The sequence below is a fragment of the Rhinopithecus roxellana genome, chromosome 19 (assembly GCF_007565055.1).
Source record: "Rhinopithecus roxellana isolate Shanxi Qingling chromosome 19, ASM756505v1, whole genome shotgun sequence".
Lineage (NCBI taxonomy): Eukaryota > Metazoa > Chordata > Mammalia > Primates > Cercopithecidae > Rhinopithecus > Rhinopithecus roxellana.
In genome coordinates, this window is record NC_044567.1 from 4,563,825 (window position 1) to 4,582,048 (window position 18,224).

An 18,224-nucleotide genomic window follows, 5' to 3' on the forward strand; every position below is an offset into this window, starting at 1 on the left:
ATGGCCAGGCGCAGTGGCTCACACCTTTAATCCTAGCACTTTAGGTGACTGAGGCGAGTGGATTGCCTGAGCTCCAGGAGTTCAAGATGAGCCTGGTCAACATAGCAAAACCCTGTCTCTACTAAAAATACAAAAAATTAGCCAGGCATGGTGGCAGGCACCTGTATTCCCAGCTACTTGGGAGGCTGAGGCATGAGAATTGCTTGAATCTGGGAGGCAGAGTTTGCAGTGAGCCAAGATCACGCCACTGCACTCCAGCCTGGGCAACAAGAGTGAAACTCTGTCCCCTCCCCAAAAAATAAAGAATATAGTATTAGTGAATTCAGCCCTACCATGGGTTCCACATGCACCTTTAATGCAAAAAAAAAAAAAAAAAAAAAAAAAAAAAAAAAGGCGGGGGGCACTGAGGGAAAATAAATAGGAACGGATAATGAGGGAATTGAAGGGAGAGAACGAATTTTAGGGAAATGATAACATATCCCATATTTACCTCAATTAATCCTTAAGATTGTTGGCCCATTTGAGTGACTCTAACTTTGTCAGATTGCATTGTTATTTTAGTAAACTGTCTGATCTGCTCTTCATAAAAGGTACGAGTGGCTGCTTTACAGAATCTGGTGAAGATAATGTCCTTATATTATCAGTACATGGAGACATATATGGGTCCTGCTCTTTTTGCAGTAAGTGTTTCTATTTATATGATTTGCGCTTGTAGCTAATTACAGAGCCCATCATCCTTAGTTGCTAGTTTGCCAATTCTGTAATATTTTACTTAATATTATGGAATCAAGGAAATTCCCTGAGACTGTTAGGTTTAAGCTTATCAGTGGTGTGCCAAGAAAACTGGTGCTACTTTGTGTGGGTAAAAGACCTTCATTTTGAGGCCGGGCCTGGTGGCTAACGCCTGTAATCCGAGCACTTTGGGACACTGAGGCGGGCACATCACCTGAGGTCAGGAGTTCAAGACCAGCCTGGCCAACATGGTGAAATCCCATCTCTACTGAAAATACAAAAATTAGCTGAACGTGGTGGCATGCGCCGGTAATCCCAGCTAGTTGGGAGGCTGAGGCTGGAGAATTGCTTCAACCCAGGAGGCAGAGGTTGCAGTGAGCCAAGATCGTGCCATTGCACTCCAACTTGGGCCACAAAGTGAGACTCTGTCTCAAAAACAAAAAAGAAAAAACCTGCATTTTGAAAATCTGAGGCTGGGTTGGTGACTCACGCCTGTAATCCCAGCACTTTGGGAGGCTGAGAATGATGGATCACTTGAGTCCAGGAGTTTGAGACCAGCCTGGGCAACATGGTGAAACCCTGCCTCTACAAAAAATACAAAAATAAGCCGGGTGAGGTGGCGTGCACCTGTGGTCCCGCCTACTCAGGAAGCTGGGGTGGGAGGTTTGCTTGAGCATAGGAGGTGGAGGTTGCAGTGAGCTGAGATTGTGCTACTGTACTCCAGCCCGGGTGACAGAGTGAGACCCCATCTCCAAAAAAAAGAAAGAAATCTTCTTTTTTATATCTTTTCTTTCAAGCCTAGCTTGCTTTTTATAAGTTACATTTCTGAAATTTGCATGTCTGTGGTTAAAGCCGGGTTGGAGCGGGGACTCACTTGAATCAGTACTTATTTGGGGCCTGGGGTGTTTTTGTTCTTAAGATCACAATTGAAGCAATGAAAAGTGACATTGATGAGGTGGCCCTACAAGGGATAGAATTCTGGTCCAATGTCTGTGATGAGGAAATGGATTTGGCCATTGAGGCTTCAGAGGTGAGCTGGGGAGAACTATTATTCTGAATAGACTTTGGGACATATCTCATTTGTGGATGACATTCCCCTTCTAGGAGAACTTTATTCTGTCTGGGTTTAGAGGGTATCTCCATTGGCAGAGATTTTGATTTTTCTGCTAGCCAGAGCCCTTCATGAAGAAGGCAGATAATTTATGAGGGCTCTCAGTTTTTGCCAAGCAGTCAGGCATGATTGAGCATAAATAGTGGTATTATCACTGTGAACACAAGGGGGCAGCAGGCTGTCGCAGTTTACCAAGGTGATACCTGCTGCTGAATTACTTCCTTTTGGAAGTCCTAATGCAAGCCTGGGATGTATAATTGATATTTTACTAACTCTGGTGAAAGAGTCAGATATGGGGAGAAGGTGGAGTTCTGTACTTGGAATCTTTGAATTCAAAGTTTTGTTTCCAGCTTTGTCTTTATACTTATTTCAGGACAAAAATAAAAAATTTTTTTTTTGGCATCTTTAGGCAAACTGGGTGTGTGTGTTGATCCAAGGAACACTTAAATATCAGGTTGTCAATACGAATTGAACTTATGAAAAAAAGTTAACTTAATGTTGCCTTGGACCTGTAATATATGGCCTAAAAGGGCCTAAAAGATTCTCACTGAAGTAGACCAAAAAATGAGCACTTTCCAAGATCACATTGTGTGTTACCATTTGTCCCTGTATGTTTCTGTTTCTGTTAAGAGATCCCTGGTCAGCTCTCATTGTATGCCTTTAGTATACAGAGCTTGGTTGCTTTTGTCTAGAATTTGCTTTGTTTCTCTTCAGGCAGCAGAACAAGGACGGCCCCCTGAGCACACCAGCAAGTTTTATGCCAAGGGAGCACTACAGTATCTGGTTCCAATCCTCACACAGACACTAACTAAACAGGTGAGTTACCTTCCAAATATAGGTAGGTAAGCTGTGAAACCTTACTAAGAGTAAACTGTTTGCTGTAGAACAGTTTCCATGGAAGGAACTTGGCAACCCATCAACTATTTGATGTTCTGTTGTTGATGGCTCAGGAACAGCTAAGCTGGATCTAGAAGATCCCCTAGGCTTTGACTTCTTTGTGAAGGGGAACTAGGTCTTCACATCTCAGATGCATCTTGCTTGGGAGTGAGCCACATGCTGCTCTGATTTCCTGAGTGCTCCATTGTCCAAACTCACAGAAGAGAGGTGCTCTATCAAAGCTTCAGTGAAGCAAGGTTGGGAGCAAAGATATGCTGGTGTTAGGCCACTTGCCTGTCTGTTCTAATGTCTAGGATACTTTTGTGAGTTCACAGGGTATATGCTTTTAAAATGCTAAAGAAGTCGGATATGAGTTATTCAGATCCTAATGAAGGACCCCAACCCAAGAAAGAAACCCTTCTACTAATCCTTTAAGATGATTAACTTGAATTATTAAGATTCAGGCTGAAAGTAAAGTGACAAGACTTCATAAAGATTGGGGTCTAATGAGTAACTATAGAAGTTCTTTTATGAGGACCGTGTCCTGGTTGCTTTTGTTCTCCTGACTTTATGCAACACAATGTTTCTTTTTTTTTTTTTTTTTTTTTTTTTTTTTTGAGACGGAGTCTTGCTCTGCCACCCAGGCTGGAGTGCAGTGGCCGGATCTCAGCTCACTGCAAGCTCTGCCTCCCGGGTTTATGCCATTCTCCTGCCTCAGCCTCCCGAGTAGCTGGGACTACAGGCGCCTGCCTCGTCGCCCGGCTAGTTTCTTGTATTTTTTAGTAGAGATGGGGTTTCACCATGTTAGCCAGGATGGTCTCCATCTCCTGACCTCGTGATCCGCCCGTCTCGGCCTCCCAAAGTGCTGGGATTACAGGCTTGAGCCACCGCGCCCGGCCGGTGTTTCTTGATATATGGTGTTTGGGAAGGTTCTTTTGGTGCATGTGAAGTTATTACCAAAGAGCTGCTAGTACTCTGAGGAAACAATGCTGGTAACTGAGCACCGCATCATTTCTTTGTACACAGAAATGTAATTGTTTTTAGGGATGTGTATGATTCTCAATATAGTAGTTTCAAAAGCTAAGTAGGGATGTGTTTGGATTAAAATGAACTGGGTGTTCCCTTACATTTTAATCTCTCCTTTCAGGTTTTTTGTTTTTGTTTTTTTTTCTTTTGTTTTGAGATGGAGTCATACTCTGTCGCCCAGGCTGGAGTGCAATGGCATGATCTCGGCTCACTGCACCCTCTGCCTCCTGGGTTCAAGCAGTGTCCCACCTCAGCCTCCCAAGTAGCTGGAAATATAGGTGCGCACCATCACAACCAGCTAATTTTTGTATTTTCAGTAGAAATGGGGTTTTGCCATGTTGGCCAGGCTGGTCTCGAACTCCTGACCTCAGGTGATCCGCCCGCCTCAGCCTCCCAAAGTGCTGGGATTACAGGCATGAGCCACTGCGCCTCGCCTATTGTTGCTATTTTTATCTTTCGACTTTGTGTCTTGTCTTTTGTGTGTGTGTGTGTATATGTATATATTTTATATTTTATTTGTTTGTTTATTCCTTAGACGGAGTCTCACTCTGTCGCCAGGCTGGAGTGCAGTGGTGCGACCTCGGCTCACTGCAACCTCTGCTTCCTGGGTTCAAGCGATTCTCCTGCCTCAGCCTCCTGAGTAGCTGGGACTACAGGCATGCACCACCACTCCCAGCTAATTTTTGTATTTTTAGTAGAGATGGGGTTTCACCATGTTGACCAGGATGATCTCGATCTCTTGACCTCGTGATCCGCCCACCTTGGCCTCCCAAAGTGCTGGGATTACAGGCATGAGCCACCACACCCGGCCTACTTTCTTATATTTTTACTGTGCTTTTCCTCTTTGAGAACAGATTATTCTTTGTGTGATTTTCTGAAACTGCATAGGCAACCTGCCTTAAGTTACTATGTGGTGTGAATGGCCACAATTAGGAAGCTATACCTTGGATTTTAACTTAAGAGGAGACATTAGTGGAATCTTTTCTTTTTTGAACTTTTGTGTTTTTGTTTTTTGTCTTTTGGGGGGATGGGGGATACAGAGTCTCACTCTGTCATCCAGGCTGGAGTGTGGTGGGGCAGTCTTGGCTCACTACAACCTTCGTCTCCCAGGTTCATGTGATAATCTTGCCTCAGCCTCCCGAGTAGCTGGGATTAACAGGCATGTGCCACTATACCCAGCTAATCTTTGTATTTTTAGTAGAGACCAGGTTTCACCATGTTGACCAGGCTGGTGTCGAAGTCCTGACCTCAAGTGATCTGCCTGCCTTGGCCTCCTAAAGTGCTGGGATTACAGGCATGAGCCACTGCGCCTTGCCTCTTTTTTGAACTTATGATTGAATCATGTCTTCTTTCCAGTCATGAAACTCCCTCACTTTCCTGGTCTGTTATTCCATAGGTTAATTTTTGTTGATTTTGGACGTTATTTATTCTTTTTATTTATTTATTTATTTTTTCTGAGACAGTCTCACTATGTTACACAGGCTGGAGTGCAGTGGTGCAATCTCGGCTCACTGCATCCTCCGCCTTCCAGGTTTAAGCAATTTTTTTTGGCCTCCTGAGTAGCTGGGACTACAGGCACGTGCCACCACACCTGGCTAAGTTTGGTATTTTTAGTAGAGACGGGATTTCGCCACGTTGACCAGGCTGACCTCAGGTGATCCACCTGTCTTAGCTTCCCAAAGTACTAGGATTACAGGTGTGAGCCACTGCGCCTGGCCAATTTTGGACTTTATATAACTGGAATCATACAGCATATACTCTAGTTCTGCATTTTGTTCTAAATGTTTGGGATTCATTCTTTTTGGATGTAGTTGAAATTTTTTCATTCTTGTTGTTCAGTACTAAATGGAATCTTCTTCCTTCTGAATCTTGTTTAACAAAGACTATGCTGTGATGAATGTTTGTGGAAGAGATAAAATATAAAGGTCTTATATTTTATTTCCCTGAAGTTTAAGTTCTAAAGACATTCAAGTAGTCAGAGGACTTTAGAGTTAAAATGATTCTTTGGACAAAATCTTAACTAGTGCCATATTCTTTCACCAGGACGAAAATGATGATGACGATGACTGGAACCCCTGCAAAGCAGCAGGGGTGTGCCTCATGCTTCTGGCCACCTGCTGTGAAGATGACATTGTCCCACATGTCCTCCCGTTCATTAAAGAACACATCAAGAACCCAGATTGGCGGTACCGGGATGCAGCAGTGATGGCTTTTGGTTGTATCTTGGAAGGACCAGAGCCCAGTCAGCTCAAACCACTAGTTATACAGGTGAAGCTGAGGGATTTTTGGAGTAGAAAGTAGAATATTTATTGTTTAAACTTAAAGCATCTCTCTGTTTTTCAAAACAAAACTGTAAATTGTCATCTACAAAGATTATTTCTAGATACCTATTTACCTGTTTTTTTTTTTTTTTTTTGAGACAGAGTCTTGCTCTGTCGCCCAGGCTGGAGTGCAGTGGCGCGATCTCGGCTCACTGCAAGCTCCGCCTCCTGGGTTCACGCCATTCTCCTGCCTCAGCCTCCCGAGCAGCTGGGATTACAGGCGCCCGCCACATGCCCGGCTGATTTTTTGTATTTTTAGTAGAGACAGGGTTTCACTGTGTTAACCAGGATGGTCTCAATCTCCTGACCTGGTGATCCGCCCACCTCGGCCTCCCAAAGTGCTAGGATTACAGGCGAGAGCCACCGCGCCCAGCCTGATACCTATTTACTTTTAATGAGAGTAAAATATATTTCTTAGGTTTCTAATTAGTCAGCATGATTCAGAGACTTGAAAAAAGCCAAAAGAGAAGTCACCTTTAATTTCATTGCCCAGAAATAGCCATGCTTAACTCTGTATTCTTGAAGCTTTTTCCTGTGTGTATGTGTGTGCAACAGGTGCTTTCTGTGCAGATTGTTTTATAACTTGTTTCTTCATTTAATACTATGTTGTAAACATTTCCTGATAATTTTTTTTTTGTACCTAGCACTGATTCCCCATAATTTTTAATAATGGCATTATTATTCTATTCTTTGGACAAAATGGCCTTTATGTAATGAAAATGTTCTTGTGGAAACGTTGTGCTTGTTTTTTATTAAAAATCGTGCCATTGCACTCCAGCCTGGGCAACAAGAGTGAAACTCCATCTCAAAAAAAAGAAAAGGAGTTTGTTACACTTGAGTTTAGTGCTTAAAGAATTCAGTCTTTCTGGATATAGCCAGATGCCATCATAGCTGCATCCTGGGAATTCTAAGTATCTGAGTAATTATTTTTTTTTGAGGAGGGGAGGCTGGGGGCTGGAGTCTTACTCTGTTACCTGTGCTGGAGTGCTTAAGTGCAGTGGTGCAATCTAGGCTCACTGCAACCTCCAGCTCCCCAGCTCAAGCAATTCTTGTGCTTTAGCTCCCTGAGTAGTTGGGACTATGTGCCACCATGCCCAGCTAATTTTTGTATTTTTAGTAGAGAGACCGGATTTCATCATGTTGACCAGGCTGGTCTTGAACTCCTGACCTCAAATGATCTGCCTGCCTCAGCCTACCAGAGTGCTGGGATTACAGGCATGAGCCATCATGCCCGGCCTCTATCTGAGTAATTTATTGCAGACTACTGAAAGCATTTACACCAAATTCTTAATGTAAAACTCTAAACTGGAGTTTTGAAAGATATTTTCAAATATTTTGAAAGATGTTTCACACCATGTCCTGTAAAATTACAAAAGTATCTTGGTGACTTTTTTGAGTTAAGCCATCCATTAGTATTTCTTTTTCTGAAGTAGTAGTTAACATGAATTTTAATCTTTGTTTTGCTTTGCTAATAACTGTTATATTTTCAGGCTATGCCCACCTTAATAGAATTAATGAAAGACCCCAGTGTAGTTGTTCGAGATACAGCTGCATGGACTGTAGGCAGAATTTGTGAGCTGCTTCCTGAAGCTGCCATCAATGATGTCTACTTGGCTCCCCTGCTGCAGTGTCTGATTGAGGGCCTCAGTGCTGAACCCAGAGTGGCTTCAAATGTGTGCTGGGTAAGGGATTTTCTTCCTAGTGAGAAAAGGAGCTTGCCTTTGCCATTGGCAAGAAAGTAGAAGGTGTGGGAGAGAAATGGATCTGCCTCACTGGAAGCCTTTTTCTGAATAACATTTTCTTCCTAATTTATTCAATTAAAATGTGGGGGAGATTCCAACTGCAAGAGCCAGTGGGAACAGTTGACTCATAGTTACTGGTTCCTGAACCACTTAGAACAGTCATGGTAACCCAGTGGGGAAACTATCTGGACTTGGGTTGCTTTCTCGACTTGCTTAGGGACAAGAAATTTTGATTAAGGTGGAGAGTTGTTGGCTACAAGAAGTATCATTGCTGAGAAGAGGGCAAGAGGAAAGGAAAGTAGGCAGCCTAAATGCTGAGTCAGTGTAGGCTAATGTAATTGGTTAAGGGGAGGAAGTTCAAATAAGGAATATAAGGAATGGGGCTAAAAGTCTGTGAAAGGAAACAGGAGAAACGAAATGAGAGGTATTGTTGAAAATACTCTGCTGCTTAGAGAGTTGTCAAATTATCAGACAGGATTTCTGTGATTGGAAACAGAAGAAATGGCAGGTGTTGGTGAAAGTACTCTGCTGCTTAGAGAGTTGTCAGATTATCAGACAGGATGAACAGAAAGTACAAATCAAATAAATAAATAGTTAATTTAAAAGATACCTGTAAAATGCCATCTTAGAGATTACCTTGGCAGAAAAAGTTGGAAGTTCACTGACATAGCCCAAAGTATCTTAATGAAAAATAAGATGGTCCTAAGGTGTGGGATTCTTTCAGGATTAACACTGAACCTATCTGCATTTCAGGCTTTCTCCAGTCTGGCTGAAGCTGCTTATGAAGCTGCAGATGTTGCTGATGATCAGGAAGAACCAGCTACTTATTGCTTGTCTTCTTCATTTGAACTCATAGTTCAGAAGCTCCTGGAGACTACAGACAGGTAACTGATATTTCACAGAAATCAGTGACGTCTTTGCATCCAAGTTCTATTGCCTTCTGTGTGGAGGATACCTAGCTTAATCATAGAAGCATAGTGAGACAGGACAAGACTCTACCTTCTCTAGAGGAATTAAGAATCCCGCCAGAGGCCTGACGCAGTGGCTCATGCCTATAATCCCAGCACTTTGGGAGGCCGAGGCCGGCAGATCACGAAGTCAGGAGATCAAGACCATCCTGGCTAACAAGGTAAAACCCTGTCTCTACTAAAAATACAAAAAATTAGCCAGGCGTGGTGGCGGGCGCCTATAGTCCCAGCTACTCAGGAGGCTGAGGCAGGAGAATGGCGTGAACCCGGGAGGCGGAGCTTGCAGTGAGCTTGAGATCGCGCCACTGCACTCCATCCTGGGCGACAGAGCGAGACTTGGTCTCGGAAAAAAAAAAAAGAATCCCACTGGGCGCGGTGGCTCATGCCTGTAATGCCAACACTTTGGGAGGCTCAGGCAACTGGATCACCTGAGGTCAGGAGTTTGAAAGCAGTCTGGCCAACATGGTGAAACCCCGTCTCTACTAAAAATACAAAAAATTAGCCGGGTGTGGTGGCGCATGCCTGTAGTCCCAGCTACTCGGGAGGCTGAGGCAGGAGAATTGCTTGAACTTGGGAGGCGGAGGTTGCAGTGAGCTGAGATTGCGCCACTGCACTCCAGCCTGGGCAACAAGAGTGAAATTCCGTCTCAAAGAAAAAAAAAAAGGATCCCATGATTGGTTGACTGGTTTGTTTAAAGATAGAGAAAGAGATGCAGATTCCACCTGCTTTAAAATTGTTCAGTTTACAGCTTAAATCTGAATATAGTGTAATTTCTCTAGTTTCTTTGTAGACAGTAATTGATCTAGAGAGGTTCCTTCATTTTGCAGCATTGACAGTTAACAGGAGTATTTGGTTACAAGAGAAATGATAGTATTCATTATGAATTTGATTGCCACACCAAATCAATAACTACCATTTTTATTTTTATTTTATTATTATTATTATTGTTATTTGAGACGGAGTGTTGCTTTGTTGCCCAGGCTGGAGTGCAATGGTGCAATTTCGGCTCACTGCAACCTCCTCAAGCGATTCTTCTGCCTCAGTCTCCTGAGTAGCTGGGACTACAGGCACATGCCACCATGCCCAGCTAATTTTAGTATTTTTAGTAGAGATGGGGTTTCACCATGTTGGCCAGTATGGTCTCGATCTCCTGACCTCGTGATCCACCTGCCTTGGCCTCCCAAAGTGCTGGGATTACAGGCATGAGCCACCGTGCCCGGCCAACTAACCATATTTTTATATGGGATGAAGAACTTGGGGTAAATGCAGTTGACTTAGAAAAAAGCTTTTGAAATGTTGTTTAAAGGTGTTTTAAGTTGGAGACAACCTTTAACAGTTCATGTTTTGTGTGAGCTATACCTAAAGTCATGAGCAAAGTAAACCTGAGTTAAGCACAAAAATCTCCCTTTTTTTTGAGACAGAGTTTCGCTCGTCACCCAGGCTGGAGTGCAATTGTGCAATCCTGGCTCACTGCAGCCTCCCGGGTTCAAGTGATTCTCATACTTCGGCCTCCTGAGTAGCTGGTACTAAAGGTGCCCGCCAACATGCCTGGCTAATTTTTGTATTTATAGTAGAGATGGGGTTTTGCATGTTGGCCAGGCTAGTCACAAACTCCTGACACCTCAGGTGATCTGCCCACCTTGGCCTCCCAAAGTGCTGGGATTAGAGGCCTGAGCCACGGTGCCCATCATCTCCATGCCTCTTTGAGATTGTATATGAAGACATCTTTTTTAAAGGAATGAAGAAAATTGGGGTATTTCCTTTTTTTATTTGTTTTTGTTTTTGTTTTTGAGACAGAGTTTTGCTCTTGTTGCCCTAGAGTGCAGTCTCGGCTCACTGCAACCTCCACCTCCCAGGTTCAAGGAATTCTTGTGCCTCAGCTTCCTGAGTAGCTGGGATTACAGGCATGCGCCCCTACGCCTGGCTAATTTTTATATTTTTAGTAGAGATGGGGTTTCACCATGTTGACCAGGCTGGTTTCAAACTGACCTCAAGTGATCCGCCTGCCTCAGCCTCCTAAATTGCTGGGATTACAGGCATGAGCCACCACATCTAGGCAAGAAAATTGGGGTATTTTCTTCATAGCTCTTCAGACAACCTGTTAAATTGTTCACATGATTCTTTACCATTTCAAACCATTTTTTCCTCTATAATTTTAGCCCATTTCCTAAAAGGGCCATTCTAAATTTTAACTGTCTGGAGACCATAATGAACATAACCATTGGCTCAAAGGACTTGAAGATTTGGTTCTTGGATATTGTGTTTCCAAACTCAAACCAGGTCTGCAGTAATACCAGTTCCTGAGTTCTTATTTTTGGCAAGACATTGTCTATGTTCTTCCCTGTCCTTTTCAGTTGGGACTTTAAGATTTTTGCTGGCCGGGCGCGGTGGCTCAAGCCTGTAATCCCAGCACTTTGGGAGGCCGAGACGGGCGGATCACGAGGTCAGGAGATCGAGACCATCCTGGCGAACACGGTGAAACCTCGTCTCTACTAAAAGAATACAAAATACTAGCCGGGCGAGGTAGCGGGCGCCTGTAGTCCCAGCTAGCTACTCGGGAGGCTGAGGCAGGAGAATGGCGTGAACCCGGGAGGCGGAGCTTGCAGTGAGCTGAGATCCGGCCACTGCACTCCAGCCTGGGCGGCAGAGCAAGACTCCGTCTCAAAAAAAAAAAAAAAAAAAAAAAAAAAAAAAGATTTTTGCTGTGTTCTTTACAGACCTGATGGACACCAGAACAACCTGCGGAGTTCTGCATATGAATCTCTGATGGAAATTGTAAAAAACAGTGCCAAGGATTGTTATCCTGCTGTCCAGAAAACGACTTTGGTCATCATGGAACGACTACAACAGGTGCTTCAGATGGAGGTGAGATCTAAGAGCACCCCTGACTATGGGTGGGAATGGGGCAGTACTTTTGACGCCTAGGTCTGTTTTCCAGACTGTTCTGTCTTTTTAGTATTTAAGTATATATTTTCTCAGAAAGATATAAAGCTTATACAAAAAAACATTGCACCTTAACATTAGCATCACTTGTCACGGTTTACTCATATATGTGTTCCACTATATGTATTACGGGTTTTGTTGTTGTTGTTGTCTACTTTCCTATGTTAGTATTAGGGAAGATTATTAAATGGTCCCAGCAAAAGTGGAAGGTTTTTATGTAAAGTATGTTTTCTTATTTTCATTGTAGTCACATATCCAGAGCACATCCGATAGAATCCAGTTCAATGACCTTCAGTCTTTACTCTGTGCAACTCTTCAGGTATGATGGTGCCTTATCAATTCTTAACTCCAGGGAAGATAATTAATACCTCGGTATGACAAGTTCGTGTACACACAGAACTCAAAAATGGTATAGATGATGCAGATCAGAAGCTGTTCTCAGAAGGCTTTGATCTGTGATTGATTGATTGGGAGAGGAATTTCCCACCTGCCTTTCCTGTCTGTCTAGAAAGATTCAAATCCTGCTTACTTACAGATGGTCTAGATGTAATCTTGATAAAATCAAACCAACTTAACTTCTCCCAATTCAATATACACTCATCAAACCTCCCGTCCTCACTCTTGTTTGTTTCAACTAACATCACTGTGTAGAGAAGGAAACTACTTGATGTGTGATGGTTCCTCTCAGCTGTATAGTTCATTTGTGTTGGCAGCTTGAATGGTTTTGGTATTTTGATTTTGAAAACCAAAAAACTCTTGGTTTTTTGTTAGGTTATTCAAGCCTTGCTCAGTCAAATTTGGTTCCCAGCTGTAGTTCACTTGGCTAAAAATAAAGCCTTGAATTTTTACCGTCATCTTTTGGAACATTTGCTGTTTGACCTAATGTCAGTGACATTCGTTGAAACAAACAAGAGTGAGGAAGGAATGTTTGATGGGAGAAGTCAGGTTGGTTTGATTGTATCAAGATTATTTCTAGATCATCTGTAAATGGTTAGGATATAGGAAGGGTTGCTTTTTGTTTGTTTTATGAGTAAGAGCTCTAAGGTGATAGGGCCTTCTCTAAAGCTGAAGTAATTTAACTATCATTCTAGTAAGACTGGACTATGGAGGCTACCAGCAGGGATTTGTCAGACAGTAAGACAAACGCAATTCAGAGGAAATGACCTTCTGCACAATGGAGGATCAGCTCACGTTTGTTCTGAAATGAGAAACAGGAGAAATGTTAAAATGCATTGCTGATGACTGGTACTGTCAATGTTTTTGAGTATAAAAAGTACATTTGGCATTCCCAAAATTAAAAAATATCAAGGGACTTAATTGATTTTTAAAAAGAAAAGGTATAGTGTTCTGAATGGGAGATTTGGAATCAACTGATCTTGAACTCTTAACTCATTTCACAGAATGTTCTTCGGAAAGTGCAACATCAAGATGCTTTGCAGATCTCTGATGTGGTTATGGCCTCCCTGTTAAGGATGTTCCAAAGCACAGCTGGATCTGGGGGAGTACAAGAGGATGCCCTGATGGCAGTTAGCACACTGGTGGAAGGTCAGTGAGAAATACTGTCTGGTCAGGGAATGTCTTTGGAATGTAGGCATTTCAGTGGCCGTAAGTAATTCTCACCCAGGCTGGAGTGCAGTGGCACGATCTTGGCACACTGCAGCCTTGAAATCCTGGGCTTAAGTGATCCTTCCACCTCAGTGCCCCCCAAGTAGCTGGGACTACAGGTGCACACCACCATGCCCGGCTAATTTTTATATTTTTGGTAGAGGCGGGGTTTCGTCATGTTGCCCAGACTGGTCTTCAACTCCTAAGTGATCCTCCTGCCTCAGCCTCCCAAAGTGGTAGGATTATAGATGTGAGCCACTGGGCCCAGCTTAATTTTGTGTGTGTGTGAAGATAGGGTCTCACTATATTGCTCAGGCTGGCCTCAAACTTGTGGGCCCAAGCAGTCCTCCTTGCCAGGACATTAAAAGAATTTTTGACTACAGAAAGCGTAGTCCTTTTACTGGGGAATGAGTCACTTCAAAGTTAGATTGAACTTAAGTGCACACCACTTAAATTTGTATAACTGCCTTGTCAGTCCATTTAAATGGAGAGCCAGTTTGCAGCTAAGAGTGGCAGAGGTGGTTTTTTTTTTTTCTATCTTTTTTTTTTTGAGACTCGTTCTGTTGCCCAGGCTGGATTGAAGTGGCACAATCTTGGCTCACCACAGCCTCCACCTCCCAGGTTCAAGCAATTCTTCTGTCTCAGCCTTCTGAGTAGCTGGGATTATAGGCATGAGCCACTGTGCCCTGCCAAAAGTTTCTATTTTCTTTCCTGGTACTTGCCATCACCTGATTTGTTTCGTAATGCTTTTGGACTAAGGTTGACACATCATGGTGCCTGGTATGGGATGAAATGAAGCACTGAGCAAGTTCTAGGAATTGATTTTCTGATTTTTACATGTCTGACTGCAAAATTGGTTTGGGGAAGCCATATCTGATTTAAGATTCTTTGAAGGGCCATTACAAACCACTTTAGGAATCTGGAATGCCTCTTCATGGGTGGCCTGTAAGTACATTACTAAGGCCGTTTACCTGAGGACCACTCTCCTGAGGACCAGACCTGTTTTTGGAATAAACAGCCTATGTCCAACTGGTCTGTCAACATGTGACCACTCCTCTGAAAGGGCAAAGAAGTTAATTTTGGCTCCTGGAGTGGCTGATTTGGATCTGAAGCCCAGTGCTGCTTTTCCTGACTGTGGCTTGTTTAGCCCTTGATGGGATTGCCTAAGGACCCTGTTTTGCAGTTGGCCTGCAGAAAGGACATGCTGTTATCAGATGAGGGGGCGGACAAGAGTCAGTACTGCTGGTTCAACCCATTTAAAATTAACCCCAGCATTCCTTGAGGGCCATACCACTTTGTTGTATTAGCCAGAGTAAAGCCCTATTCTGTGGAGAGTGGGCATTGTCTCTGTGGTGTAAGAATTAGGGCCCTTCCAGCAGTAATAAATTTGGCTTATGCAAGCCTTTAATGTCTTCATGATGGAATCGGTAACTAACGTACATTCCACCCAACCTGTTGAGTGGAGTGAGTACATTTTGGGAGAGGTAGGTTATGGGTTATTTTTACCTGCCTCTGTGTTAACCCGTGGTGCTGTCATTGGCTAATAGTTTATTTCATTACAGTGTTGGGTGGTGAATTCCTCAAGTACATGGAGGCCTTTAAACCATTCCTGGGCATTGGATTAAAAAATTATGCCGAGTACCAGGTAGGATATGCTTTTCTAAATAGTATATTCCCATTTTTACCTGATAGTCACTGTAGTGCAGACAAAACCAGGTTCTTATAGCTTAAGTAGTTTTTCCTTTTATATTGTCCTAAAAGGCAAACTGCTTTATTCATTGCCTGAACATTTGAACTGGAAGTAGTCCATGAAAAACAGGATATTAGATGCACCAGATAAAGGTGGATAAGATGACTGTTTATTTGCCTAGACAGTACTAATGCGGGAGCAGCTGTAAAGTTGAGCTATCAGCACCCTGGAGAGCAAGGCTTTTTTTTTTTTTTTTAAACCTTTATCAGTGATCTCTCTCAGATGGTCTTTGTTCCCTTCCTGCCATGTTGGTTGCTGAAAAATTAATCTCGGCAGAGGGAAGATGTTTTCTCCTTTGACTCTAGGTTCAAGTGATAAAAGCCCAGCAGCTAGTTAAAAATAATGTCTTGCCCCAGCAGGCAGCCTTTTCTGTTAGAAGATTATTTCCTTGATTCTTGGCAGGTTTGTTTGGCAGCTGTGGGCTTAGTGGGAGACTTATGCCGTGCCCTGCAATCCAACATCATACCTTTCTGTGACGAGGTGATGCAGCTGCTTCTGGAAAATTTGGGGGTGAGTATCTACACACAATCTAATTAACCAGTCTTCTTTGAAGAAATCAATAGTTGGAAAGATAGTTAAATATCGACAGGCCGGGCACAGTGGCCTGTAATCCCAGCACTTTGGGAGGCTGAGGTAGGCGGGATCACCTGAGGTCAGGAGTTCGAGACCAGCCTGGACAACATGGTGAAACCCCGTCACTATTATAAATACAAAAAAAATTAGCCGGGCGTGGTGGCAGGGGCTTGTAATCCCAGCTACTCAGGAGGCTGAGGCAGGAGAATCGCTTGTACCTGGGAGGTGGAGGTTGCAGTGAGCCAAGATCGCGCCATTGCACTCCAGCCTGGGCAAGAAGAGCCAAACTCCATCTCAAAAAAAAAAAATCAGTGACAGGGAGCTGTGAGTTTCTAGAACATTGGCTTTTGGGATTATAAACGGGAGTTGTTCATTTCACGGATGATTCTAAAGAAAGAGTGTAAAGTTAATTAAAGGAATGTGTGCTCTATTAGAGGTTTTTAAAACAAAACAGTAAAATGCAAAGGAAAAGTAAATACGGTTGTTCTTTGACTTATGATGGAGTTAGATCCCAATAAACACATTGTAAAGTAGAGAAATCATCGGCCGGGCGCGGTGGCTCAAGCCTGTAATCCCAGCACTTTGGGAGGCCGAGACGGGCGGATCATGAGGTCAGGAAATCGAGACCATCCTGGCTAACACGGTGAAACCCCGTCTCTACTAAAAAATACAAAAAACTAGCCGGGCGCAGTGGCGGGCGCCTGTAGTCCCAGCTACTCGGGAGGCTGAGGCAGGAGAATGGCGTGAACCTGGGAAGCGGAGCTTGCAGTGAGCTGAGATCCGGCCACTGCACTCCAGCCTGGGCGACAGAGCAAGACTCCGTCTCAAAAAAAAAAAAAAAAAAAAGTAGAGAAATCATCAAACCATCACGAGCAGGGGACCATTTGTATATCATACCTCTCTCCAGAGGTAGCCATTGTTAATTATTATATGTGTCTTTAAGCTCTATATCCAACTTTGCTACTTTGCTTCTGTGTTCTCAGACAAGTCACTTGACTCTTAAGTCAGTCTCCTCATGTGTAAAGTGGGAGTGACAATACCTGGCTAGCTTCTTAGAGTTGATGTGAGGTGCAAATGGGAAAGGTTTTGTAAGCTATAAAGGACCATCCAAATATTTAAAATCAGTAGTTGCTTGTTAGAAATGAAATTTTTGTGGATCTTTGGACCAAACAAGTTTTGACTTAATTGACTTTTCATTTTGTTCCTTGTCAGAATGAGAACGTCCACAGGTCTGTGAAGCCACAGATTCTGTCAGTGTTTGGTGATATTGCTCTTGCTATTGGTGGAGAGTTTAAGAAATACTTAGAGGTTGTATTGAATACTCTTCAGCAGGCCTCCCAAGCCCAGGTGGACAAGGTAAGCTTAAAGCTATCTTGGCTGTTCTTTAAGTCTAGCTCTAATTGGAGGGACTGTTGACAAACATGCAGCTAAAGGTGTTCGGTATGATGTAGGTTCTGTTCTTTGTGTCTTACAGTCAGACTATGACATGGTGGATTATCTGAATGAGCTAAGGGAAAGCTGCTTGGAAGCCTATACCGGAATCGTCCAGGGATTGAAGGGGGATCAGGAGAACGTACACCGTTGAGTATACAATCCAGTTCCCTTCATCCACTGGCCAGTGTGCACTTAGCCAAATGGGCTATGTCTGTCATTCTGTAGCTTGCTTGTGAATTAGTGTCTGTTGCTTAAAGGCAGGAAGAAGGGGGAGCAGTGCCCTAATGAAGAGAGTGGCTTAGGGAAGACTGTACAGTATTGTTTTTGCTCTGCTGCTGCTTTTTTTTTTCTTTTTTTTTTTTTTTTTGAGATGGAGTCTCACTCTTGCCCAGGCTGGAGTACAGTGGTGCAATCTCGGCTTACTGCATCCTCCACCTCCCAGGTTCAAGCAATTCTCCTGCCTCAGCCTCCTGAGTAGCTGGAACTATAGGCATCTGCCACTATGCCTGGCTAATTTTTACATTTTTAGTAGAGGCAGGCTTTGAACTCCTGCCTCTTGGTCAGGCTGGTCTTGAACTCCTGACCTCAAGTGATCTGTCTGCCTCGGTCTCCCAAAGGGCTGGGATTACGGGCTTGAGCCACTGTGCCCAGCCTTTTTAATTTTTTTTTTTTTTTGAGACGGAGTCTTGCTCTGTCGCCCGGACTGGAGTGCAGTGGCGTGATCCCGGCTCACGCAAGCTCCGCCTCCCGGGTTCCCACCATTCTCCTGCCTCAGCCTCCCGAGTAGCTGGGACTACAGGCGCCCGCCAACTCGCCCGGCTAGTTTTTTTTTTTATTTTTTAGTAGAGACGGGGTTTCACTGGGTTAGCCAGGATGGTCTTGATCTCCTGACCTCGTGATCCGCCCGTCTCGGCCTCCCAAAGTGCTGGGATTACAGGCTTGAGCCACCGCGCCTGGCCTTAATTTTTTTTATTTATTCTTTTTATTTTTTTGGAGACGGTCTCACTCTCACCCAAGCTGGAGTGCAGTGGCGCAATCACAGCTCACTGCAATCTTCACCTCCCAAGTTCAAGCGATTCTTATGCCTCAGCCTCCTGAGTAGGTGGGACTATAGGCACGCACCACCATGGCCAGCTAATGTGT

The 18,224-nt window shown here is 43.7% G+C and overlaps 1 protein-coding gene across 1 annotated transcript in view; it reads left to right on the forward strand.

The window, feature by feature from the left end:
- Window positions 1–18,224, forward strand: part of KPNB1 (karyopherin subunit beta 1) — a 38,651-nt gene that overhangs the window by 13,906 nt on the left and 6,521 nt on the right. The window contains exons 7-19 of the mRNA XM_030923089.1: window positions 591–680; window positions 1,652–1,762; window positions 2,558–2,659; window positions 5,789–6,013; window positions 7,557–7,748; window positions 8,562–8,692; window positions 11,494–11,641; window positions 11,967–12,038; window positions 13,120–13,264; window positions 14,887–14,969; window positions 15,477–15,584; window positions 16,860–17,003; window positions 17,122–17,227. Of these exons, the coding sequence (XP_030778949.1) occupies window positions 591–680; window positions 1,652–1,762; window positions 2,558–2,659; window positions 5,789–6,013; window positions 7,557–7,748; window positions 8,562–8,692; window positions 11,494–11,641; window positions 11,967–12,038; window positions 13,120–13,264; window positions 14,887–14,969; window positions 15,477–15,584; window positions 16,860–17,003; window positions 17,122–17,227 (1,657 nt within the window). The remainder of the gene's footprint in view (window positions 1–590; window positions 681–1,651; window positions 1,763–2,557; window positions 2,660–5,788; window positions 6,014–7,556; window positions 7,749–8,561; window positions 8,693–11,493; window positions 11,642–11,966; window positions 12,039–13,119; window positions 13,265–14,886; window positions 14,970–15,476; window positions 15,585–16,859; window positions 17,004–17,121; window positions 17,228–18,224) is intronic.